Source organism: Elephas maximus, chromosome 19 (genome assembly GCF_024166365.1).
Source record: "Elephas maximus indicus isolate mEleMax1 chromosome 19, mEleMax1 primary haplotype, whole genome shotgun sequence".
Taxonomy (NCBI): Eukaryota; Metazoa; Chordata; class Mammalia; order Proboscidea; family Elephantidae; genus Elephas; species Elephas maximus.
In genome coordinates this window covers 8,329,412-8,354,660 of record NC_064837.1, presented here as the reverse complement: position 1 = coordinate 8,354,660, position 25,249 = coordinate 8,329,412, and the positions used below count along the sequence as shown (strand labels likewise).

At 44.3% G+C, this 25,249-nt stretch overlaps 1 protein-coding gene across 8 annotated transcripts in view; it reads left to right on the top strand.

Moving 5' to 3' along the window:
• DNAH9 (dynein axonemal heavy chain 9) overlaps positions 1-25,249 on the top strand; it is a 468,295-nt gene that overhangs the window by 153,450 nt on the left and 289,596 nt on the right. For 7 of the 8 annotated variants that reach the window (XM_049859546.1, XM_049859547.1, XM_049859545.1 and 4 more), the window contains 4 exons: positions 7,409-7,513; positions 16,830-16,987; positions 19,882-20,020; positions 23,026-23,313. In XM_049859546.1, coding sequence (XP_049715503.1) covers positions 7,409-7,513; positions 16,830-16,987; positions 19,882-20,020; positions 23,026-23,313 — 690 coding nt within the window. The remainder of the gene's footprint in view (positions 1-7,408; positions 7,514-16,829; positions 16,988-19,881; positions 20,021-23,025; positions 23,314-25,249) is intronic. The other variant, XM_049859544.1, reaches the window with a different exon arrangement.

Below are 25,249 nucleotides of genomic sequence, written 5' to 3'. Positions count from 1 at the left end.
TCCTTCTACTGAGTTGTCTATTTCTCAAATTGTATTGTTAATCTTTTGGATTTCTAGTTGCTGTTTTTGTATGGTTTCTAACTGTCTATTTATTTTTTCATTTTTATTCTTGTATTGTTTTCCTGAATTTTTCTATTGCTTTGTCTTTGTTTTCTTGGTTTTGTCTGTGTTTTCCTTGATCTCTCAGAGAACCGTATATATTAGTCTTTTGAATTCCTTATCTGTAGTTCCATTACCATTTCTTCCTCTGGAAGGTTTCCTGGTTCTTTATTTTGGTCACTTCCTGGAGCCATCTTGTCCCACTTCTTTATGTGATTTGATATTGTCTGTTGCCTCCAAGGCATTAAGGCGTTCTTATTTTAATATATTTACTGTATGTTTGCTTTATCCTGATTTTGTTTTGTGTTGAAATATTATCTGAGTAGGCAGGATGTGCTTGTTACTCTGGCTGCTAGTCTGGCTGCCCTAGTGGGGCAGCAGCTGGCTGTGTGTGTGTGGGTCTCTGTTCACTGGTCTTGCGGGGTGGCTGAGGATGTAGCTGAGTGGGCACAAACCTCTGGTTGCAGGATAGAAGCAGTGCAGGGGTGTGGCAAGAGCAATGCTACCAGTCCACAGGTGCCCACTAGGAGGACGTGCCCCTGTCTGCTACAGTACAACACAGGGAAAGGTGTGTCACTGGTCACTGTGTCCCCAGTGCAGGTGGCATGAGGGAGTAGGAGGCACTGCTGATCTGTGGGCCACCAGCACAGGTAGCTGGGCATTAGAGGAGGTGCTTCTTGTTCATGGGCTCCCAGCATCAGTGGGTCGGTGGAGCGGTGGGTGCTGCAATTCCCTGGGCCCCCAGTGCTGGTCAGAAGAGGGCGTGCCCCTGGTCCCCATGCCCCTGGTTCCAGCAGCCAGGCAGAGAAAGCAGACACCACCAGTCTGCAGGCTCTGGCTTGGGTGGCTGGGCTTAAGAGAGAGCACAGCTGGTCTGCGGGCCCCTGGAGTGGATGGGTGGGTGGAGAAGTGGGCACCACTGGATTGTGGGCCCTGCACAGCTGAGTGGATAGCAGAGGGTATGCTACCAGTCCACAGGACCTTGACATGGGTGGCTAGGTGGAGAGGCAGGCGCCACCAGTCCCAGGCCCTTGACACAAGTGGCTGAGCAAAGAGGTGGGCACCACCAGTCCGTGGGCCCCTAGCTTAGGGTGCAGAACAGTGGTGAGTGCTTCTAGATCATAATCACATGGGGAATGAATGAGGAGTTGGAGGGCACCACAGGTCTGCGGGCCTCCAGAATGGGGGACTAGGAGGGACGCAGTGAGTGAAGTGAGTAGACTTAACTTTTTCAGGGTAGGGAGCACTCCTCCCTGGCTCTAGACATGGGTGCAGTTGCTCCTGCTTGGCTGCAGCAAGTGATGGGTGCTTCAGCTGGGAACACTGCTTGTTTTGTCTCAATGTGGCCATGCTACGCAGGTTCGGCTGATTTTGTACTTGGCACTTGGTCTGATTCTTCAGGCTTAGCTTTGATGCTCCGAGTTCCAAAGTTATCATCTATATCTGATTCACTGTTTTCTCAGGTCTTTGTTGTAAAAGGGACGTTATGAGGCATCGAACTGTGCTACCATCTTAGACCACTTCCTACTTTGTCTTTTCAGTCTTCATTTTGTCATCTGTAAAATGAAGAAGCTGAACATATTCAAAGTCCTAAGTCACTGTTTGACCTGCAGGCACAGAAATGATCTTAAGTGGCTAGTGTAAAGACACACATCTTCACGTAGTGACGTATCTGTGCTCTTCTGTCAAACTGGTGCAAACAGTTAAGACGTTCAGCTGCTAATCAGAAGTTTGGAGTCCATCCAGGGGCACATCTGAAGAAAGTCCAGGTGCTCGATCTGCTGAAAAATCAGCCACTGAAAACCCTGTGGAGCACAGTCTGTTCTGACGCACACGAGTCAGGATCAACCTGACGGCAGCTGGTCGTAAAACGGGACGTTCCCCAGAGCGGGTACAGGGGCAAGTACGGCCTTTGGAAACAGACTCAGTCAACCCTGGCTCACGGCAGGAGCTGCCCACGGAAGACGGATGCAAAGCGAGTGCTAGCCATTCAGGCATTCATCAGTTTTTGAGCAATGTTTCAGTCCAGGTTCTGTGTCACAGCGAAAAGCGAGAGAGACAAAAGGCTCAATAAGCAAGTTCTTAGCTAAAACCGTTCTGCTCACAACTAGGCCTTATAGAGATTTTTTTAAAAGACATATAATAACAGATTGCCTCCCTTTCATCTTATTTAATATTATTTAATTGTATATATTTTTATAAATTGCCTCAAGTCCATTTTGAAAACAGGATGACATGTAAATAAATTTCAAGTGGAAAAAATAAATGATTGCATTAAATAGATAAAATATTTACATTTATAAATCATGTGGTATATTGATTTTTAAATAATTTAATTTAAAAATAACTCCAGAGATTTCAAGAGAACTTTGCCATTATCAAATATAGGACTCTTTTTTTTTTTTTAATAATATTTTATTTTGTTTTCAGGTTCCCATTCAACAATTTCTGTACAAATTGTTCAGTGACGTTGGTCACATTCTTCATAATGCATGAACATTGTCATTATTCCTGTTCTGGTTGTTCCATTTACATATACACTAAAACCCAGACCCATTAGCATCAAGTCAATTCCAACTGAAAGCCACCCTGTAGAACAGAATAGGACTGCCTATAGGATTTCCAAGGTTGTAAATCTTTATGGGAGTAGACTGCCACATCTTTCTCCTGTGAAGAGGCTGATGGGTTCGAGCCACCAACTTTAAAATAGCAGCTGAGTGCTTAACCACCATGCCACCAGGGTTCCTCTGTTTACGTATAGGCCTCTTTCAGTGCTATTCATCTCCTATAACTTTAATAGTTTCTCTTGAATATAATTTTGCTGTACAAAGAGTTGCAGAATCCTGTGGCCTCACGTTTTTTTCCTGGCAAGCAAACAAAATAGGATTCAGACCCAAAATAACTGTCCTCCCCATAGTCCACATCTCCTAAATTCTAACACATTAGCTTTTATTGATGAGCACATTAAGATAACGTTTCTCTTTAAGTCAAGCTGACAGAAGCTTTTAAAGATTTTTTCCCTTTAAAGAAATAAATTCAGCCTTAAGATTATTTTAAGTCTCTGGATTCTTCCATGGTTAAGCAACAGTGACATTTTTGAAATAAATGTAGTCTTCTAAGGGGAACATTCTGGGGGACACACTCATTTAGATGTATAAGACCTGGCGTATTGATGGAAAAAAATCAGCCAGATTTCCTGAAAGTCATGCCTTGCATAGCAAACAGAAAGAAACGAGTTGGCCTCATGGCCAGGGCTCACTAAGGCCATTTCCCCCATCCTTTGAAAACTAATCACTGAGTTCTGGCCCCACAAATTCCTCTTAGAGCACAGGGTGAAAGTAGGAGTCTATCCTGGTTTGTTTGAACTATGAGTAAAGGTTCTGTCATGTGAGTGTAGCCTAGCGCGTATCAGAGTAACTTCAGTAAGTATGTTGTTGTTGTTAGCTGACATCAAGTCCGCTCCAACTCGTGGCGACCTCACATACAACAGAATGAAATATTGTCGGCTCCTGCACCATCCTCACGATCCCTGGTATGCTTGAATCCATTGTTTCAGCCACTGTGTATTTTGAGGGCCTTCCAACCTAGGAGGCTTATCTTGCAGCACTATATCGGACAATATTCTGTTGTGATCCATAGGGTTTTCCGTGGCTAATTTTTAGAAGTAGATCTCTAGGCCTTTCTTCCTAGTCCATCTTAGTCCAGAAACTCCAGGAAACCTCTACACCATGAGTGACCTTGCTGGTATTTGATGCTTCCAGCATCATAGCTACACTTAAGCCACCACAGTACAGCAATCTGACAGACGTGTCATAGGTCAGTAAGTAAAGTTACAGTGAAAAACACTGAAAGGAAGGTGATGCCTCTAAGACATCAAATACCCTTTGTAACCAAACAGCCTCACTAAGCTCTTTGTAAAACTCCTCTCTTCTTTGTTATTCTGCTGTTCAGGATTATGATTATTATTATTATTACCATTTTGTATTTAGCAATCAAGTTAATTTATTGAATAACACCAATGCTCAACATGTGTTGAGCATTGTGGGAAGATAACATAAACACATACATGCATACATATATGTAACAAGGTGAAACCCAGACTGTTTGGAGAGACAAGGAGATTCCAGGCAGCAGAACTCTGAGTGCTTATGTATGATCTACAAACTGCCAGTGTTGGGATATTTCAGAACAGGAGAGATACACTGGAGTTCCCTGGTCAGGAAAGACATCATGGAGGGCGCGAGACCCGAGGTTGTTTAAGTTTTGGGTAAGTGTCAAACAGGACACATGATGTTTTTACACAGCCTAACTCGGTGGCACAGTGGTTAAAGTGCTTGACTGCTAACTGAAAAGTCAGTGGTTAGAAACCACCAGCTGCTTCTCAGGAGAAAGATGTGGCAGTCAGCTTCCATGGAGATTTACAGGCTTGGAAACCCTATGGCGTTGCTGTGAGTCAGAATCTATTCCACAACAGTGAGTTTGGTTTGTTGGTTTAACCCATTACGATATTAGCTTTAAAGACACGACCAAGTTCAATGTGCAGCAGCTATCTTCCCCTACCCTCGTTCTGACCTCACCCCTAGCTTTCCCCTCAGGACCTGGCTGGGACAAGGAGAGGAATGGAGGGAGGGTCAGGGAGAGCTGTTTTGCTTTCTGTTCCAGGTGTCGTTCATGACACGTACAGCAACATATTCTCTTTCTGTTTCTTCAGATACAAAGCTAAAAATAAACACGAAGCAATGAAAATACTGTCTGAACTACATTAGGGTATTGGGGAACAGAAGAGCAGAATAGAAGAGGTTGAGTAAGGATAGGAAAGAGCAAAAGCCCCTGAGAAGAGCTGACCTTGAAGTGGTGGGCTACAGAAATGGGCGCATGCCCAAAAGGGTATTTAAGGGAGATTCCTTGAGTATTGAGATGCATCACAAGTTCACAGAGGGTGAGGAGCCAGATGAAGGAGTAATAGAAATGGAAAGGAAAGAATAAGAAACATAAAAAGATAGATAAATGATACCAAGGGAACACATGGAGGAGGTAGGTGGTGAAACAGGAAGGCTGGGCTGGAGTCAAGGACCTTTGGGATTCCCTCTTCTTCCTCTGGAGTTCTATAAGGGAGGATCATTCCATTTAGCATCATGAGGATTGGGCATGTAGAGATAATCTGGTAACTTAAGAACACTGTGGAGAATTGGGAGAAAGAGAAAGTTATTGCTTTATTCTGTTAGTGCTAGTGGGAAAACCCATAAAACTAGCCACTTACTCTGGAAATGGTTGCAGTTTTAGTTCTGAGACGTTCTTTATATTATAGTAACAATACTTGCCCCCTTTGACCTCAGTTTGGAAGAGCTGTTGCTGAAGCATCGAATGTGTTTGAACATGAAAGTATTTGGAATTCCTTTTGACCTGTCTGTAGCATCAACACTGTAGAACACTCACTCTCGAGACTGCCTGCTCTCTTGGTCTCTGAAACATTATACTTCCACTGTTCTCCTCCTAATTCTCTAATCTTGCCTTCTAGATCTCATTTGCTGATACTGTCTCATAATTTTATGTTTTACCTGTATACTGATGACTCCCATATCTATTTACAGGCTCACCCCAAGTCCTTTCTCTCTAACTAGTCAGTGGACATCTCTATTGAGACATCCTCTCTCATATTGTGATGGGCACTGTATTCTCTGGCAGTTCCTACTGATTTCATGTCATCCTTCGTGCCAGATTCATCATTTCCACCAATAGGAGACTTTTCTCTGTTGTTCAGGGTGGAAATCTGAAGACCTTCTCATTGTTTCATGTCCTTTCTTCTCTGGTTCCAATCAGTCACTGATGTTGATTCTTCCTTTGGCATATCTCTCACTTCCAGGCTTTCAACCTATTCTTATTGCCTTTATCCTAGTCCAGGAACTCACCATCCCATGGCAAGGCAAAACCTCTAGCCTAGTTATTAGTACATGAGATGTGTGGTAGAGTATGCAAATGGGGTGATGTGGAGTTTGGGGGTTCTGCTGCTGCAGGGCCTGATGAAATAAAGTATAGGGTGACAAGTATCCACCCATAAGAACTCTACTTCTTTTGGTTTTATATATTGAGTTTCCATTTGATGGACAGGCTCTACCCTTAAAAGAGGTTTCAAAGTCACTATTAATGTGGACAAGCATGGACTGTGACATTTCATTCCTGAACTTCCACTTAGTAGTTGTGACATTTAATAGGTTACTATTTATATATATTTACATATAATATTGTTCCATATAGTGCTGGAGGTTGAGACCACCTGGATTGGAAGGCGCTAAAAATACACAGTGGCTGCAACAATGGACTTGAGCATACGAATGTTCATGAATATGGCACAGGACCGGGCACCGTCTTGTCCAGTTGTGCACAGGGTTGCCATGAACTGGAGCTGATTCCATGGCAGCTAACAACCACAACATATATAGAGAGAGCGCACCTTGACCCGCTCCTCTGAACCCTGTAACATTTATGATCTGTATTATCCATTGGGACCACTGCTCACATTGCAGTGTACGTATTTTGTCTGCCTGATCTCCACAAGCTAAATACACATTCTTAGAGGGACTGATCCCCCTATGTCTAGCATAATTCTATGCACAAAGCTGATGGTCAAAATATGTCCACTGAGTAAATGGACTTTTCCATTATTTGAAGACTTTTCCAGCATTTTCATGATGTCTTCTTGCAAGTGGCCTCGAGAGTATCTTCCAGCAGCCTGTCTCTTTATATTGCTTCTTGGTTTACTTGTTCACATTGAATGTCCAGAATGGATTTAATTTTTGTGACAGAAATGCTTTCTTCTCTTTGAAATTCTTTCCTTGTTCTCATTTGAAAAGATTTACCAGTAGTGTATTTTCTATAGATGGTACCACCTCCCACCCCCAACTCCAGCTCTCTGTCACTCTGGGAGACCTGTGTAGCTGGACGTGGATTTAAAGATACAGACATAAACTTTTCCATCAGCACATGCCATAGACTGAATGGAAAGGTTTTTTTGCCTGTATGTTGTGTGAAAAGTCATCTTTTATTCATTTCCTGGGATTTTGAAAGCTACAGAATCAACAGTAATGCAACCCTGATGACATTTTAAAGAGATTTTAGTCCAAGTGTCTTGAAAAGGTTCTGTTTGATCCTGATGGCACCCCATAGCCATCAAAAATTTAATTGTTCTTGAAATTTTAGTACAAGTTTCTGACCAATGGTCCTTAGGGGACTGGAAGATGGAAAATGAATTAGACCTGCGTTGGTAAGTCGAGTGCTGTTGGTAATTTAATTTCTGTACATTTTGTTGCAGTCTTGTGGCAACATCTACAAAGGCCTCGCTCAGACTGGTGCCTGGGGCTGTTTTGATGAATTTAACAGAATCTCCGTGGAGGTCTTGTCGGTGGTGGCAGTGCAGGTATGGGGGCCAGAAATTGGTGGGAGTCTTGTGGCCTTCACGCCAGTCACTGTGGAAACCTACATCCTCTTGTTTTCAGTCTCTGTTTGGCACCTACTTCCCTGTCCCTTTTCCGCTTGTCATTGTATGCTCCTTCCTCCACTCTCTGAATCAGGCCTGGGTGGAGGTTCTTCTCACATATGGGTATTCTGTAGGTCCCCTAAAGCCACCACACCGCCAAGGTGGATACATTTACTAACTGAGGGACTCTATTTCCATCTCTGTAAAAGGAATAAATGATATCTCTCCTATCTGCTTTGTTTAAAAAAAACCAGTTCCCATCAAGTCAACTCTTGACTCATGGCTACCCTGTATGTTTCAAAGCAGAACTGTGCTCTATAGGGCTTTCAGTGGCTGATTTTTTAGAAGTAGATAACGAGGGCTTTCTTTCGGGGCACATCTTGGTGGACTCAAAACTGCAACCTTTCAGTTAGTGGCAGAGCACATTAACTGTTTGTACCACCCAGGGACTCCACCTGCTTCATAGGGATATGGAAAGGATCAACCAAGATGGTGGAGTACAGCTCCCTGAAAAGCGTATTATGAACTTGGGAAGCAGTCAGACCAGGGCTGCAATTTCAGCTCTTCCATTTCCTCACCGAGACCCTTGGCAAACTGCTTCATCTCTCTCAGCCTAACTCACTCAATTGTATATAAAGTGAGGATAGCAGGATGAATGTTATTGAGTGAAGTCATTTTTTGGTCAGCTATTATGTACCCATGCCACTAGTCTTTCAAGCCATCCAGAAAGCATTTAATGAACCCGTACAACATAGTGAGCACTGTGCTGATGACTGGGGTGGAGGGGGCCAGGATGAACAGGACATGATCCTTCACTTTAATAACTTGGGCTCCTAGGACAGAGGCAAGCACTCTTCAGTGTTGTAGAAGTGCTTTGAACTCTGATGCACGGTATGGGGAAAGACTTCCAAATACACTATCTTGAAGCCAGGCCTTAAGAGGATGGAAAGGATTTGAATTTGGGTAAAGATCCTATAGACAATGGGAGCAACAGAAGGGGGGAGGGGAAGGAAAAGTGGGCAAACCCTTGTTGAAAGCCTGTTCTGCACCAGTCTCTTTTCATGTATCATACCTTGCATTTCCACAACATCCATGGTAAAAAAGTAGCCACCATTATCCCCATTATTTATGTGAACAAACTGAAATCAGAAAAGTCACTTGCCCTAGGGGGATGTCTTAGTTACCTAGTGCTGCTGTAATAAAAAATATCATAAGTGGGTGGCTTTAAAGAACAGAAGTTTATTTCCTCCTAGTTCTGGAACCTAGAAGTCTGAATTCAAGGCACAGGTGGGGCTAAGCTCTGTCTCTGCTCCAGGGGAAGATCCTTGTCTCTTTCATTTCTGCAGCCCCAGGCATTTCTTGGTGTTTCTTGGCTGCTTGTAGATGTATCTTTACATGCTGTCTCTCTTCCCGCCATATGTGTGTATGTTTCTGTGTCTGTGCTCCCCTTTGTAAGAAACCATTCAGAAGGAATTAGATTTAGGATCCACCCTACTGTGGGAAGACCTTGTTTGGCCAAGCCGATAACAAAAGAGAAACCTTATTTCCAAACAGGATCACATTCACAAGTACAGGGGTTTGGAACTCAAAATATATTTGTGTGTGGGGGGGCACAATTCGATCCTCAACAGGGGAGCTAATGGTTTCAGAGCCCCATACCTTTTACTTCAAAAGGGCAAGGTAATTATAAGTGTACAATGGAATGAAGAAAGCTGTGGTGGGGTCCTTGGGACAACGGCATGCCTGGTGCTCCTACTCTGTACCCACACGACCATATGATTAATTTTTTCCTCTTACTGTTTGCATTTGTTTCAAAAGCAGTGTGTATATAGTACAGACAAAGAAAAATATAGCTATGATGGACTCTTTGGTCTCTATAGGCCTCTGTTAAGTTCTTTCAGGCCCAGACAAAGGAATAGGGTGAAACTCAGATTTATTGGCATTTTTCTTAAGCAATAGCGTGAGGTCGAGGGCAGGGGCAGAATAAGGGGGCTGGAAGTTACCTTCAGGCAGAAAGTCAGCCGTGGGGAGAAAGCCTCCCCTCCAGTGAACGGCCTGCCCTGAGCAGAAGCCAGCCTCCATCCACAAGCCCCCACATGCTGTTACCTCTCTCCTCCAAGCATGCTGTGCCTGTCCTAGGTAGGCTGGACCTGGAGCTGCGGGCAAGGTGCTGAAGCCATCTAAGCTTAGACCCTAGCACTTGAGCTGGGGACTGGACCAATGGGGGAGCTTCCACCACCAGCTATGCCATGGCCCACCCTGACCTCCAGCCACCACTGGAGCCACAGGTGGTCTGGAAGCCCTGTGCAGTCCTTTTATTTACCCGCAGTGGCCAGTCTTTCCACCACTGGTGTTTAAGAGCCAGGTGATGCTCCTACCTGACTAACTCTTACCCCCACCCCACTTAACTTTATCCAGACTGTGTCTTAGTGAAATTTCCTAAATAAACAGAAACGTGGTGCTGTTCTCTCGTTTCCCATGGTCCCTGTACTTAGGTTTGTGAGATTCAGTAGGAATTAATAGAGGGAAGAAGCCAAGTGGTTGGCCTTGAATATTCTCTTGGACTAGAGCCCTTGATTTGCTTGGCTCACAAGAGCTAATTGTGTGCTTCTCTTCCCAACTCCGCATTCAGTGGTATCATGTTGGAGGCTTGAAATCAGCTATGGTAGGAGAATTTCCACAGAAATTGGAAATTCTAAAAGACAGGGGCACTTTTGTATTGTTAGAGAGACCGTGGTTAGACATTTACCAGCACACCTCTGCCTTGCAAGAGCATAAGGCAGATTTTTTAATTTTTCAAAGAAAAGCTGAAAATCCAGATTTTTTTTTTTAGGAAATCTTTACATTTCTGAAAGTCGGCAACTCATTCAATTGTTTAAAAAAAAAAAAAAAACCTGAGCTGGGCCAACAAAATGTGTTTTCTCACTGCGTTCACCTCTGAGTGATAGCTTAGCAACTCTGAGCCAAAGAATGAAGCAACTCTCCTCCTGTGCCACTATATGGTCTGTTTGAATTTTGGGGTATAAAATGTGAATTAACACAAGTAAAATAAAGCTTTCCCAGAATGATTATTCTAGAGGCCCAGAGTGGTTCTGAAAACCAGGAGATAAGCCTAGGCTTTCCCAAGCTGTGGCTACTGGGATTCATTTTTTTTTTCCTTTTCATTTTACTACATGATTATACTTGTGTGCAGGTCTTTTTCTTCTTATTTCTTCCATAGCAAGTGTTTAACTTCTGATGTATTCTTCCATCTCTTAATTCTTTTGCTTAATGTCCTCTGTTATTTCCTTCCTCACCTTCTCTTCTGGGTGCTCGCAACAGACTTGGAAAAGCTAGCTTTTGCTGCTCTCATCAGTCAGGTTGCAGCCCTGCTGTGTGCCTGCCCTCACTGAAGTCCAGGACTATCCATTATGGATAGTTACCCGATGGCGTCCCGGTGTGGAACTCAGTGCTACGGGGCTGCCAGAGGGCTGTCTTGGTGTGTACCCCCTAGGAGTCCAGCAGAAGGGTAGATGGGAGCCGACTGAGATAGTAGGGCCAGGTTCAGCATAGAACCCATCTCGGGCTCCAGATTTTGTATAAGCAAGCTCCGTGTTCAAATGAAATTTTGAAAAAGAAGCAGGTATTTGTAGAATGGGGTTAGCCAGAACGGGGAGTAGGGAGACAGTTAAGCGTGTGGGCTGTGAAACTAGGCTGCCAATGTTCAGTTCTAGCTCTGCCACTTAATAGCTGTGTGGCCTTGGTAAGTCATGTGTCAATTTCCACATCTTTAAAGGGGGTTAATAGAAGTACCTACTTGATAGGGTTGTAATAAATATTAAATGAGCTAAAATATGCAAAGCATTTAAAACAAAGCTCTGCAGATCGGAGGCCCGACCCCCCTCTGTCAGTTTGTCCTACTCCGCTGGCTTGTGTGTTGTTGTGATGCTGGAAGCTATGCCACCGGTGTTTCAAATACTAGCAGGGTCACCCACAGTGAACAGGTTTCAGCAGAGCTTCCAGACTAAGACTGACTAGGAAGAAAAGCCTGGTGATCTACCTCCAAAAATCAGCCAGTGAAAACCCTATGGATCACAGCAGAATATTGTCCGATATAGGGCTGGAAGATGAGCCTTTAGGTTGGAAGGCACTCAAAATACACAGAGGCCTCAAAGTGGACTCGAGCACATCAACAATCATGAAGATTGTGCAGGACCAGGCAGCACTTCATTCTGTTGTACATGGGTCACCATGAGTCAGAGGCAACTTGATGGCAACCCAGGACAACAGCAAGCAGAGAGTAGGCGCTCAATAAATTTTAGTCTCTGTGACGATGAAAATGACAGTCACAACTCTGATTTAACCAAGCGCTGAAGGAAATGGGTTGAAGAGCAGTTGATGGCTGGAGCACACGGAGCAGGGAAGGGGAAGCACACACCCTGGTTTCCCCAGTCTCCTTTATGCCCTTCACTCCTCTCAGCTGACCCAGCCTCAGGCAACCTGACCAACCTGAACAGTGTCCTAACCAATGAAGCAGTGCCCAGCAGCCAGCACCCCTCGGAATAATCCAGCTGCCCACTAGTTGCTATTACGGTGACCCCATGTGTGTCAGAGTAGAACTGTGCTCCATAGGGTTTTCAATGGCTGATTTTTTGGGAAGTAGATCACCAGGCCTTTCTTTCGAGGTACCTCTGGGTAGACTTGAACCTCCAACTTTCAGTTAGCAGCCGAGCGTGTTATCCATTTGTATCATCCAGGGGCTCCTGTGCATAATAGGCACTGTGAACTTACCCTACTGTGAAACTGCCCAACATGAGGTCGGTGACGGAGGCCCCAAGATCACTTCCCTTTTGCTTCTGAGATGCATTCTCACCGTTATCTAGGAACACACCAGTAAGGAGAAATCCCAAAAAGAGGTCTGACAACAGCCTGGGGAAAATCTGGGCTGGTAACATTTAAAAGCGTACATCCTGCCAAGGAGAAAATTGCACTTAATTATTGGCACACTGCTCCAGGCTGGCATACTGGTGCAGAAGCCGCAGCAGCTGCTGACAGCCCTTCTCCCTCCTCCCCTCCTCCTCTGCCTGCTCGTCTCGCTCCTTGCCCGGCTGTGCTCCTCTGCCCACTAACTTCTAGAAGAGTGAGTATGTTCCTGTGTCCTTGTAGGTGGATATTTTCATGCTCCCGTCAGACTGGCCAAGCAGAATTATATACCCACTGGGAAAAACATTTGTGTGGCAATTCCCAGAGAAATTACTATTTTTAAAATGTGTGAGTTACCACTTACTTTTTCCCTCCAGAATCTTGCCATCACTGTTCCAGTTGGCTCACTAAGCTTTGGATTAACTGAGCCCAGGGCCATATGCAACCGCCACCAGCCCCTGGTCCCATGCACCCTCCCGGGCCAGGCGTCCCTGCTCCTTCCTTCCCTTCCCTGTGGTGTGAGCTCCAACAGCTGAGCCAAGGCAGGAAGCAGCCAGAAGCAGAAGACAGTTAGCAAGGACTTGGGAGCCCACCAGAGCAGTGTTCCAAGCATTTGGGCACCACACAAAGGCTCAAGTCTCTGAGCCAAAGGAGCTTGAGGTCTAATGTAAAAAATCAGAAAGATTAAACAACTTAAAGAGTGAAGAGTGGGTGGGCTGCACTTCCTGAAGGCAGCAGACCCCAATCTGCGATTGCAGGTAGAAGCATGGTGTCAGCCAGGCAGGATCTTAATAACACAAGGCATCTGGGCAAAGGCTTGAAAGGAGGATGGCCACAGAGGACCACAGAGCAGGCCACTTCCCTGGAATGTAAGGTGCGAGGTAGAGGGCTGGAGAGAAAGCTGGGAAGATTCATGTAGCAAAGGGCCCACTGATGACCTCCTTAAAATAAGTCCCCTGCAGAGAGATGGCATTAGCTGCCCCTGAGTCAGCTTTGATCGTGATGGCCCTGTGCACAATGGAACAAATTGCTGCCCGGGCCTGCACATCCCTGTGATCAGCTGCATGTCAGACCCACTGTGATCCATAGAGTTTTCATTAGCTGATTTCCCAAAGTAGACCTCCAGGCCTTTCTTCCTAGTCAGCCTTAGTCTAGAAGCTCTGCTGAAACCTGTTCAGGATTATAGCAATATACAAGCCTCCACTGATAGGTACAGCTGCCCAAGAGGTGCACTGGCCAGGAATCAACCCCAGGTGTCCCACAAGGAATGTGAGAATTCTACCATTGAACTACCAATTCCCCCACAGAGAGATTAAAGAAAAAATTGCCATGGAATCGATTCTAACTCATGGCGACCCCATGAGTGTCAGAGTGGAACTGTGCTCCATAGAGTTTTCAATGGCTGATTTTTCAGAAGTAAGTCACCAGATCTTTCTTCCAAGGTAACTCTGGGTACGCTCGAACCTCCAATCTTTCAGTCAGCAGCTGAGCACATTAACCATTTGCACGACCCACGAATGTCTTGCAGAGAGATAATATGACTTAAGTACTTCAATGAGTGTATCAGATTCAAGGCCCTAGCCATGTGTCTGTAGTGGAGAAGGAGAAGGAGACCCCCATGAATGAGGAGTGCACCTGACAGCACTCAATTCGTCTGCCTATACTTCCACCTGAATGTGCTTACAGTTTGGTCCATCTCATCCCAGTCCACCTGCTTCTCTCCTTGGCATCCAGAAAGACCTCTGGACTTTTCCAGGGCCTCCAGGACAATGGCCACTGTTACAGCCCAATGGCTTGTTCCATGGACCTCAGTTACTGTTAAAACAATGAGGAAATTCCAGGCAACCAGCCTCCTGTCCTATACAAACCAGACTGACAGAACCTTCTGTTAACACTGATGCTCCAACATTAACTGCATCATGAAGTCTGTTCAACACTCTCCCTCAAGTGCCCCGCTACAGAATTTTACACAAAAACACAGATGTCTCCCATCCTACAGTGCATCGTAAATTCTTGCAGAGAGGGAGGATTCTGGGCTTTGATGTTGCAGGAGAGAGTGCTGAGTCAGAGCGTGCAACAGAAGGGTCCTTGGCTCTTGCCACAACATTCAGCCAAAGTTATCAGAGCAGTTTGTAAGTGGTAATTACACTTACCTCCCCTCTCTGTAACAAGGTGATCGCTCTGTGTATTGTGTAGATGGGAGAAACGAGAGAAACCAGGAGCTGAGCAGCAAGCAGTTCAGCCTTTACCACTAGAACGTCCTGCAGGGTAATGAGGGTGGTAAGGGGCTCCGTGGCAGAGCTGTGAGAACACACAGAACTGTCTGTTGGGCCACCATGCTGGGTGCTACAGACCTGCTGCCAGAATAACTTTGATATTCTGCACGCCCAACAAAAGTTTCAGTCTTAAACTAATTTCTGTGAGTCTCAATGTGTTCAGCTTCACTTTGAGAAGGGAGCTAAGTCCTAATTGTAGAACCATCAGGCATCTTGGAGAATACCCATACTTCGAGGCATTTGAGAGATACTTGCCCGATAGTAGATGATCTGTCTTTTTGTTTGTCTGTCTGTCTCTCCTTGTCTCTCTCTCTCTATCACACACACACACATCTACAGCCCCATCTCCACAAAACTCAGCTACCCATGGCTATTCTAGCACCCTGTTCTTAGCTAACATTTAAAAAGAAAAAACCCATTGCCATAGAGTCAATTCCGACTCATAGTGACCCTATAGGGTTTCCAGGGAGCGGATGGTAGATTCAAACTGCCGACCTTTTGGTTAGCAGCCGAGCTTTTAACAACTTCGCCACCAGGGCCCCTTTAGCTTACATGCCGGGGGCTTATTCAAAACCTTGAGATGGTCCCAGATTTCATGTTTTTCTTTCGAGAACCCTGAGATGCTGAAAATAATCAAAGACACTCTAGGACCTGGCTGAGCAAGCCTATAGGCTTGCCTGGTATTGATCATTTTTGTACATGTTTTTCCAAAGAACCATGGATGAAAATAAATCATTGAATTTCTTGTCAGTACGCTTTTCCGCTCTTGTCGCTACCACAAGACTGGTCTAACATGTAGATCTGACCAGGTCAGGCTTCAGCTTAAATCCCTAAAAGTCTAGCCTCTTTACACCAGTTGCCATCGAGTTGACTCTAACTCATGGTGACCCCGTGTGTGTCAGAGTAGAACCGCGCTCCATGGGGTTTTCAGTGGCTGATTTTTTGGAAGTAGATCGCTAGGCCTTTCTTCTGAGGTGCCTCTGGGTGAGCTCAAATTGCCCAGCTTTCGGTTAGCAGCGGAGCGCGTTAGCTGTTTGCACCACCCGGGGGACTGCCTGACCTCTTTAGAAAGGCACTGACAGCTCCTCCAGCCTCCCTTTGCCATGTGGCTCTTTCCACTTCCCATTCACAAGGAGTCATCATTCCCATCAGCCTGTGCTTACAGTCTGCTCCAGAGATACAGTCGGACAGCGGCTGTAGAAGCTAAACCAGCGTGGGACCAGAAGACCGCAACTGGTGTGATGACGGTCGTATTAACAGCTACCAGGCTAGCTGCTGTTTTTGAGCACTTTCTATATGCTGAGCCCTTTAAAAACTTCATTTTACTTAATCCTTAAACCAGTCCAGATGTGGGTACTGGTATTCTTTCTGTCATGCAGTGGCAATCCATTTGTCTGGATTCAAATCCTCATATCACCACTTCATAGCTGCGTAACTTTGGACAAACTCCTTAACCTCTCAATACTTCCATATTATCGTAGGGTAATGGGGATGATGGTTAAAATAAAAAAAAAGGAGCCCTCTTCAAAGTGGTGGTGTGAGAGTCAAGTGAGTTAGTACAAAAAAAGTGCAGCCTATGGTCATTGCCAATGTTTTTGGCCTTGTTAGCTGCCGTCAGATCAGCTCTGATTCATAGTAGCCCCACATATAACCGACAAAAGCCTTGCCGGTCCTGCACCGCCTTCACGATCGTTGGCGTGTTTGAGTCCATCGTTGCAGCTACTGTGTCAATACGTGTCACTGAGGGTCCCCCTCATTTTCATTGGCTGTCTACTTTATCAAACATGGTGTCCTTTTCAGCGCTAATACACTTTGGCTATTATTACAGAGGAAACCGAGGGTCAGAGAGAGTTAAGCTTGCTGTTTAGCCACCTCTTAACCGCTTAGAATCCTTTCAGACGCGCCCCTGGAACCTGTCAGTGAAGGTCCAGGGTGCCACATCCCCGTGCCCGCTCTTCAGAGTCCGGGGCCACAGAACAGTTTGTTTGTGTTTTGTGTAACCATGGTTTCCCAGTTTCCGCCATCACCCCAACCGGGGAACACAGTGCAGGCATTTTTTACTAATTTGTGTTCCCCAGGTAAAAAGCATTCAAGATGCAATTAGAGATAAGAAGCAGCGTTTCAGCTTCCTCGGGGAGGAGATCAGCCTGAATCCTTCCGTGGGCATCTTCATCACCATGAACCCCGGCTACGCAGGCCGCACGGAGCTGCCCGAGAACCTCAAGGCCCTCTTCAGGTGAGCACTGCCCGGCGCCAGGCCCATGTATGTTGGAGACAATATGGAACGTGTAGAAAAGTAAATTAAAAAAAAAAATCTAATGCCATTATGACTGATATTATATTTGCTTAATTTTGTTCTGGCCTTCTTTATATGAATGTTTTAAGTTCATACATTGGTAGTCTACATACAATTTTGTACTGCTTTGTTTTTATTTTGTAGTGTATCATAATCATAGTGTAAATATTTTCTTTTATTATATGTTCTTAATAAATCTCATTTTATGACCGCATATTATTCTGTCAAGTACATGGTCCGCAGTGTAATTAACTGGTCTCCTATAGTTACATATTAAGACTGTTTCTAACACTTAAAAAATGTTTATGCGTAATGCTGTAATGTGCATTTTTGTATATAAATCTTTTTTTTTTTTTTTCCTGTGCACGTGATTATTTTCTTTGGCTAGATTCCCAGAAATGGAATTACTGAGTTAACGGGTAGGAGCATTTTTAAGGCTCTTGATACACATTGCCTAATTGCTTTCTAAACAGAGTGGTAGGGAATTACACTCTTACTAGTGATGCATGAGGGCGCGTCTTTTATCTCACCCCTGCTGCCAGTGGATATCACCCCGTTTTTAAATCTTCTTTATTTTGATAAGAAAACACAAACGCATCTTCCAGCAAGAGCTGGAGTCTCGATCCTGTTTTCAGGAAAGAGAAGTCAGCCCTACAAAGAGAGAACTGAAGGACACCTGAGCCTTCGGATTTGCCGCCTGCTGAGCTGTTTCCGAGAGAGGCTGTAGGGAGCCATGACAAAGCTGTTAGTCTCACTTTCGGACTGAGAGATCTGGTGCTCTCTGTTTGGTGATGTGGGGTCAGTGCTTTCATGGACTTTCAGAGGACGAGGAGGACACTGGGCAGACACCTGAGTATTTTATCCTCTCACTTTTAAACTGCCCCAGTGGTGGCAAGCTCCTACGTCACAGGTGTGGTGTGGGCATCTCGTAACTCAAGCAGGTCCCATTTTCACCAAGAACTTGTTGGCATGGCAAATGTGCAGTCTACCTGGTACCACAGGTTACTGTAGCGAGTGTTGTTTACACCACATGTTTGTTTATTGAATAAGCCTTGTGCCACAAACAATAAAGGAGGTGGGCTATCACCTTGATAAGAATTATTCCGTACATTTTTTTCCCGAATTTAAAAGAAACATATTTATTGAAGAAAGTTTGGGGAAAAAACAGAAAAATATTTTAAAAACAAGAAATGCGAACATGTACTTTTGCTCAGAAAAACCCTACCAGGTGAATACTAGTAGTATCTCCATTGTCCAGAGAGGAAATGGGGATTCAGCAAATTGCCCAGGGTTGCTCAGCTAGTAAGCACTGAACTAGAGTTTGAACCCAGGCATTCTGATTCCAGAACCTCTGCCCCTACCCACCCGCAGTCCAATCATCCAAGGGAATCAGTGCAACTGCGTGGCATTCCTCCTCCCAATAGTGTAGGCATAGCTATTTTTCTTTCCAAAGTTGGGGTTTAGAATCCTGCTTTTATTAATTAATGCTTTCCTATGTTATTAAATAGTTTTTGTTCTACAGCATTATTATTTTAGTTGTGGTAAGGGTCGGCAGTTCAAATCCACCAGGCTCTCCTTGGAAACTCTATGGGGCGATTCTACTCTGTCCTATAGGGTCACTATGAGTCGCAATCAACTCGACGGCACTGGGTTTTTTGTTAAGTATATATATAACACAACGCTTACTGTCGCAACATTTTTTCATGTACAGTTCAGTGACATTAATTACGTTCATGTTGTACAGCATTTTTTTGTGGCAGCATTGTGTTTCTTCGTACAGACATGCATTTAACCTTATTTTCAAATTTCAAAATAATTTTGAAAAACTAAGTCAGTGGTTGACCCTTTGAATTTGAATGCAATATAAAACAGTTTAAAATAAAACTGTACTCGAATGAAATGTTTTTTTCAAAATTTTATGTCAGCATAGGGAAATGCAATTAAAGAAATGAAAATGTAACAACTTTTTTTTAGGCTCCCATTTCATACGTAATGAATCAATAAAAATAGATAATTTTACAGTCAAATGTGCCTAGAGCTACAGAAAAATACCCCAGTAAAAATATATATATTTATAATACACTATATTTATGGAAACCCTGGTGGCGTAGTGGTTAAGTGCTATGGCTGCTAACCAAAGGGTCGGCAGTTCAAATCTGCCAGGTGCTCCTTGGAAATTCTGCGGGGCAGTTCTACTCTGTCCTATAGGGTCACTATGAGTTGGAATCAACTCGATGGCACTGGGTTTTTTGGTTTACTATATTTATATATAACTTTCTATTTTCTCATATATGCCGTTTTGGTTTCAGGTGAGGTAATAGGTACCTACCTTTAGTTAGACCTCAGCATTAGATGTTTACACATGCATGCAAGTAAAGGGAGAATAACAGGCACAGTAACAATGACATCTAGGCTTGAAGAAGACACACATCTTGAGGATAATGAGAGGAGAATACAGAGATTCTCAGTTTCTTAAAGACACCCGAAGAGATTTGATTGCTCCGCCTTAGCCCCAATCTAGTCTAGGCAACTTGATTTACTAAATATTGTCTTCTGTAAGCTTACTGGACTCTCAAGTTTCAAGACTTGGGCTATAGCCCCAACTCTGCCCCTCTCTGCTAACATTATTTATCACTTTGGACAGGACTGTTCACTTCTGGCATCCTTAATTAAATCATCTGCAAATTGAAGATCTTGGACAAAATAATTGCTGAGGTCATTCCATGACTTTTTTGTACTCCCAGATGCCTCTGCCATGATCTAAGCCTGTTTTTCTTTTCTTCTAATCTCTGTGGTTGAAAAACTGTCTCAGCCTTCTGCTTCCCTGTACACAGGCCTTGTGCAATGGTTGTTCCAGACTTTGAGTTGATCTGTGAAATCATGCTGGTGGCTGAAGGATTCATCGAAGCCCGTTTATTAGCCAGAAAATTCATCACCCTTTACCAGTTGTGCAAAGAGCTTCTCTCCAAACAGGTATGCTCCCTGGGAAGACTGGATGATCATCACATGTGACAGCTCCAGCTCTAGAGGTGTTCTGTGTCCAGTGTATTAGAGCCTTCTCGGAGAGATTCACTGTACTCATGTGCATATTAAAAGCTGGCACCTTCTACAATAAAGATGCATGTTCATTTGTTTAGCCCAGCATTTTTCAAAATTATTTGACCAGAGGACTCCTTTTTTAATAGAATACTTAGCAACAGATCACTAGTACCGCAGGAGAAACACTGCAGTGGCCATTGAAACCCTGGGAGGGGATGGCCTCTACTGCAGGAACACGAGATGAGAGGGGATGAGGCTTGGAAGGAGAGGGTTAGCATTAACCAGACCTGCTCTTACTGCTGCGTCTGCTCCCACTCTTCTCATTGCTGTGTCTGCTTAGGGCAGAGTCCCCTTGTATGTTGTTGTTAGTTTCCATGAAGTTGGTTTCAACTCATGGTGACTTGTGTACAACAAAATTAAATGTTGCCCAATCCTACACCATCTTCATGATCACTGGTATGTTTGAATCCATCGTTGTGGCTTTTGTGTGGGTCCATCTCATGGAGGGTTTCCCTCATTTTTTCTGACCCTCTAGTTTACCAAACATGATGTCCTTTTCTAGCTATTGGTCTTTCCTGATGACATGTCCAAAGTAATCAAGTCCAAGTCTCTTTATCCTAGCTCCTAAGGAACATTTTATTTTTTCTAAGACTGGTTGTATTTCTTCTAAGACTGATTTTTCCATTCTTTTGGAAGTCCATGGTATATTCAATATTCTTCACGAACACCATGGTTTGAAGGTATCAATTTTTCTGTCTTCCTTTTCATTACCCAACTTTTGCTTGCATGTGAGGTGATTGAAAAAACTATGGCTCGGGTCAAAGGCACCTTAGTCATCAAAGTGACATCTTTGCTTTTTAGAACTTCAAAGAGGTCTTCTGCAGCAGACTTGCCCAGTGCAATATGTTGTTTGACTTCTTCACTGCTGCTTCCATGGATGTCGATTGTTGATCCAAGTAGAATGAAATTGTTGACAACCTCAGTTTCTTCTCTACCCCATGTAGGAATAACACTTTAATAAAACATGACAAAGCACCTCTAGGTTTATGCCTTGGATGGAAAATCTCTTGGTGGAAAGGATGGCTAAATAAGTGGGATGGTTTGCCTTCACTTTGAGGTTCTCTTTCTTTGATCACCTTTGCTGTCACAATGTGGGCTCTCTGAACCCTGCGAAGTCTGTCCACGATGGATAAACTTCCCCTAGTTTTTTTATATTCCCCAGGCCCCTTTCTTTTCTCACTGTATCCTCCCTCTAGGTTCTCTGCCACTATCTCTTTACAGGCCAGTGACTCCCGCTTTCATGGATCTAGCCCCAATCACTCATTTGAGCTCTTAACCCATATATTCAGTGTCCTATACTGCATCTCCGACTGTTTTAAAAAAACCTCGAGTTCAACACATCTAAAGCTGATCTCCATGCCAACTCCCACCCCAAGCCTACTTCCCTTGTGTTCCTTGCCTCAGTGCATAGAGCTCACTCACTTGCTAATTCTGGAACCTTGGCACTTATCCTTGACACTTCCCTCTTATTAGCCCTCCATCAAATCATGAACTGTTGCTGATTCTGCCCTCTGAATATTTCTCAATTAAGTCTCATTTTCTTTCCATACCTTCTACTACCACTTTAGTTTCAAGTACCTATATCTCTTGCTTTATCTATTGCAACTGTCTCCCTACTAGTTGCCCCCACTACATTTTAGTTCCTTAAATCTGTTCTTTACCCAGCTAGAGTGATCATTCATGACTGCTCCTCACTGACCTTAGGATAAGACCATTCTCTCTGAAAAATGGTGCCCTGTCTCCTGCCTTCCTCAACAGCATCAGCTCACAGCCTCTCCCTGCTGTGCTGTGCTCCACCTACATTGATCTTTCAGTTCCTTGAAATTTATTATCTCTCCTCCCCTAAGCCGGTGAGCATACTGTTTCCTCCAACCTTGACTACACTGTTTCCTTGACTGCACTTTTTTCTCTTCTGTGCTTGCCTGAATTCTACTCCTTCAGGGTCTTCTTTGCATATCACTTCTTCAGGAAAGTCTGATCATAGCCCAGGTACAGCCGCCATGTCCTTTGTTTTTCATTGCAAACTGAATATTTCCTTTGTGGCATTTATCACAGTTTTAATTAAATAATAATTTCTTATGAAGCAAGTGGAGCCCTGGTGGTACAGTGGTTAAGAACTCCACTGCCAACCAAAAGGTCTGCCATTCGGATCTACCAGCCACTCCTTGGAAACCCTACGGGGCAGTTCTACTCTGTACTATAGGGTCACAATGAGTCAGAATCAACTCAATGGCAACAGGTTTGGTTTTTTGGTTTACGAAACAAGTGGCAGAGCTGGAATTTGAACCCAGGTCTAAGTTCAGGATCTCTGCTATGAACTGCTTGCTCTGCCCCCTTCCTCCCCCATGCTGCTCTAGGACCTAGAGTCCACACTATGGCCCACTCTTACATGGACTCTACTATCGCACTTGTGACCAGTGGGTCCCCAGCCATTGAAGAAACTTTCAAGGAACTATGATTATTATTGGAAACCTCTTTTCTCAGAGAATTTGAAGGCCTCCATGGTGGAGCATATCACCTCAGCCTCAACCATCTCTAAGAGGAAACGTGGCTCCCTCCTTGACAACCCTCCTGTCTTCTGAATATACAAACAGTAGCTAGAGAGGTCTGGAAATGATTCTGTTTAATCTCCCTGGCCCCTATCCCTTGTGTGTTCTGTGTCTGCCTTGTCGTCATTCTCACTGGGAACCAGCAGGAGGTACCAGCCAGGACCTAGGCTTCCATGGTCATAATCTTCTAAGTCATGAACCCTTTCCCATGCCTCTGCCTGGAACTCAGAAGCACCTAAGACTCTTTAGGGCACTAAATGACACCAGCGTGAGCACATGGTGTTTCTGCAAACCAGCGACTTTATTCTAACCTGCAATGTCTTCCCACAGGACCACTATGACTGGGGCCTGCGGGCCATCAAGTCTGTGCTCGTGGTGGCAGGGTCCCTGAAGCGAGGAGATCCTGACCGGCCTGAAGACCAAGTCCTGATGCGCTCCTTGAGAGACTTTAACATCCCCAAGATCGTGACTGATGACATGCCAGTGTTCATGGGCCTGATCGGGGACCTCTTTCCTGCCCTGGACGTTCCCCGGAGGAGAGACCTCAACTTCGAAGCTTTGGTTAGGAAGGCGGTTATGGAGCTGAAGCTCCAGGCTGAGGACAACTTTGTGCTCAAGGTACATGGGGGTTTCCTCCCAAGATTTCTTTGCCTCTTGATTCTTTTCTTTGGACAATGATTTATCCTTCACCCTTAATCAAAACGCTTGCTTTAGGTGGATAAATATTGTTAGTTGCCATTGAGTCAGCTCCAGCTCATGACAATCCCATGTTCAACAGAACAAAATGTTGTCTGGTCCTGTGTCATCTTCATGATCATTGTTATGCTCAAGTCCATAGTTGCGACCACTATATATTTTGAGTACCTTCCAACCTAAGGGGCCTCATCTTCCAGCACTATATTGGACAATATAGTGTTGTGATCCACAGGGTTTTCACTGGCTAATTTTCAGAAATAGATCACCAGGCCTTTCTTCTTAGACTGTCTTAATCTAGAAGTGCCACTAAAACCTGTCCAGCATGGGTGACCGTGCTGATATTTGAAATACCAGTGGCATGGCTTCCAGCAACACAGCAACATTCAAGTCACCACAGTATGACAAACTGACAAATATGTATCTAGTCAGTGATAATTCATTTCATTTTAGCAGCTCTTTATTGAAGACTCACAGTGTGGCCTATGTGGCAGGGAACACAAGAAGAGTAAGGCAGGGCCCTACCATCAGGGAGCCCATGGTCTAGTGGGAAGAATCAGACAAACACAATCTGCTTTGCTACAGCACCTGTTCCTTTCATGGGAATTACTTCATATGCAATTACAGGGGATGATAATGGTATAACATGGAGGCTACGTTGGTTCACATGCAATTTTTCCAAGCTTGTAACTGGGGCAAGTTTTATTAAAAGTTAAAAAAAAAAAAAAATCTTAGTGTGGTAGGCAGAATAATGCATCATGTCCTCCCTTCCCCAGGATGCCCATATCCTAATCCCCAGAACATATCGATGTTATTTTACAATACAAGGGGGAATTAAGATTGTGGATAGAATTAAGGTTACAAATCAACTGACCTTGAGATGGGGACATTATCCTCAATTATCCAGGTAGACCCAATATAGTTACAAGTGTCTGCTGTCATTGCTGGAATTACATTTTACAGAAGAAAGAAAAGCACCACTTGATACTTTGCAACTGTGATTTCTTCTGCCAGTTTGCCCATCCCCACTTCCAACCTCCCTCCCTCTAATTTCAGTGGAAAGGTAGAGATGGGCAGGTGGGTCCTCCAGGTAGAGGGAAGGGGGTCAGTAAATGAGTTCTTGTTCTTGCTAGCTGGTGTCAGGTGATCCCCCGACTCATGGAAACCCCATGAACAGTGGAATGAAGTGCTACCCAGTGCTGAGCAATCACCATGATCAGTTGTAGATCACACCATTGTTGTGATCCATAGGGTTTTCATTGGCTGGTTTTCATAAGTAGATTGCCAGATCTTTCCTCGTAGTCCATCTTAGTCTGGAAGCTCTGCTAAAACCTGAAACAACAACATGCAAACTTCCACTGACAGGTGGTGGCTATGCATGAGGTGCATTGGCAAGGAATCAAACCTGGGTCTCCTGCATAAACGGCAAGAATTCCATCATCGAACTACCAGTGTCCCCTCAGAAAAGGGTAGAGGGGGAGAATCATAGGTATTGTGCAAGCAGCAGGAAGTCCAAGGTGAACCCACTTGAAGTAAAAGCGATCATAACAGAATACTATGAACAATTGTACGCCAACAAAATTCATAACTCTGATTAAACGGGCAAATTCCTAGAGTCAATAACCTGCTTAAACTGACTCAAAAGGAAGTAGAAAACTTCAACAGACACGTAACAGAAGAAGAGATTGAATCAGTAATAAAAACCTCCCAAAAAAGAAAAGTCTGGGACCAGAAGTCTTGCTGTGGAATTCTGTTGAACATTTAGAGAATAACTGACACCAACCCTATTCAAACTCTTCTAAAAACTAGAAGAAGAAGGAATACTCCCTAACTCTTTCTATGAAGCTGGCATTACTCTGGC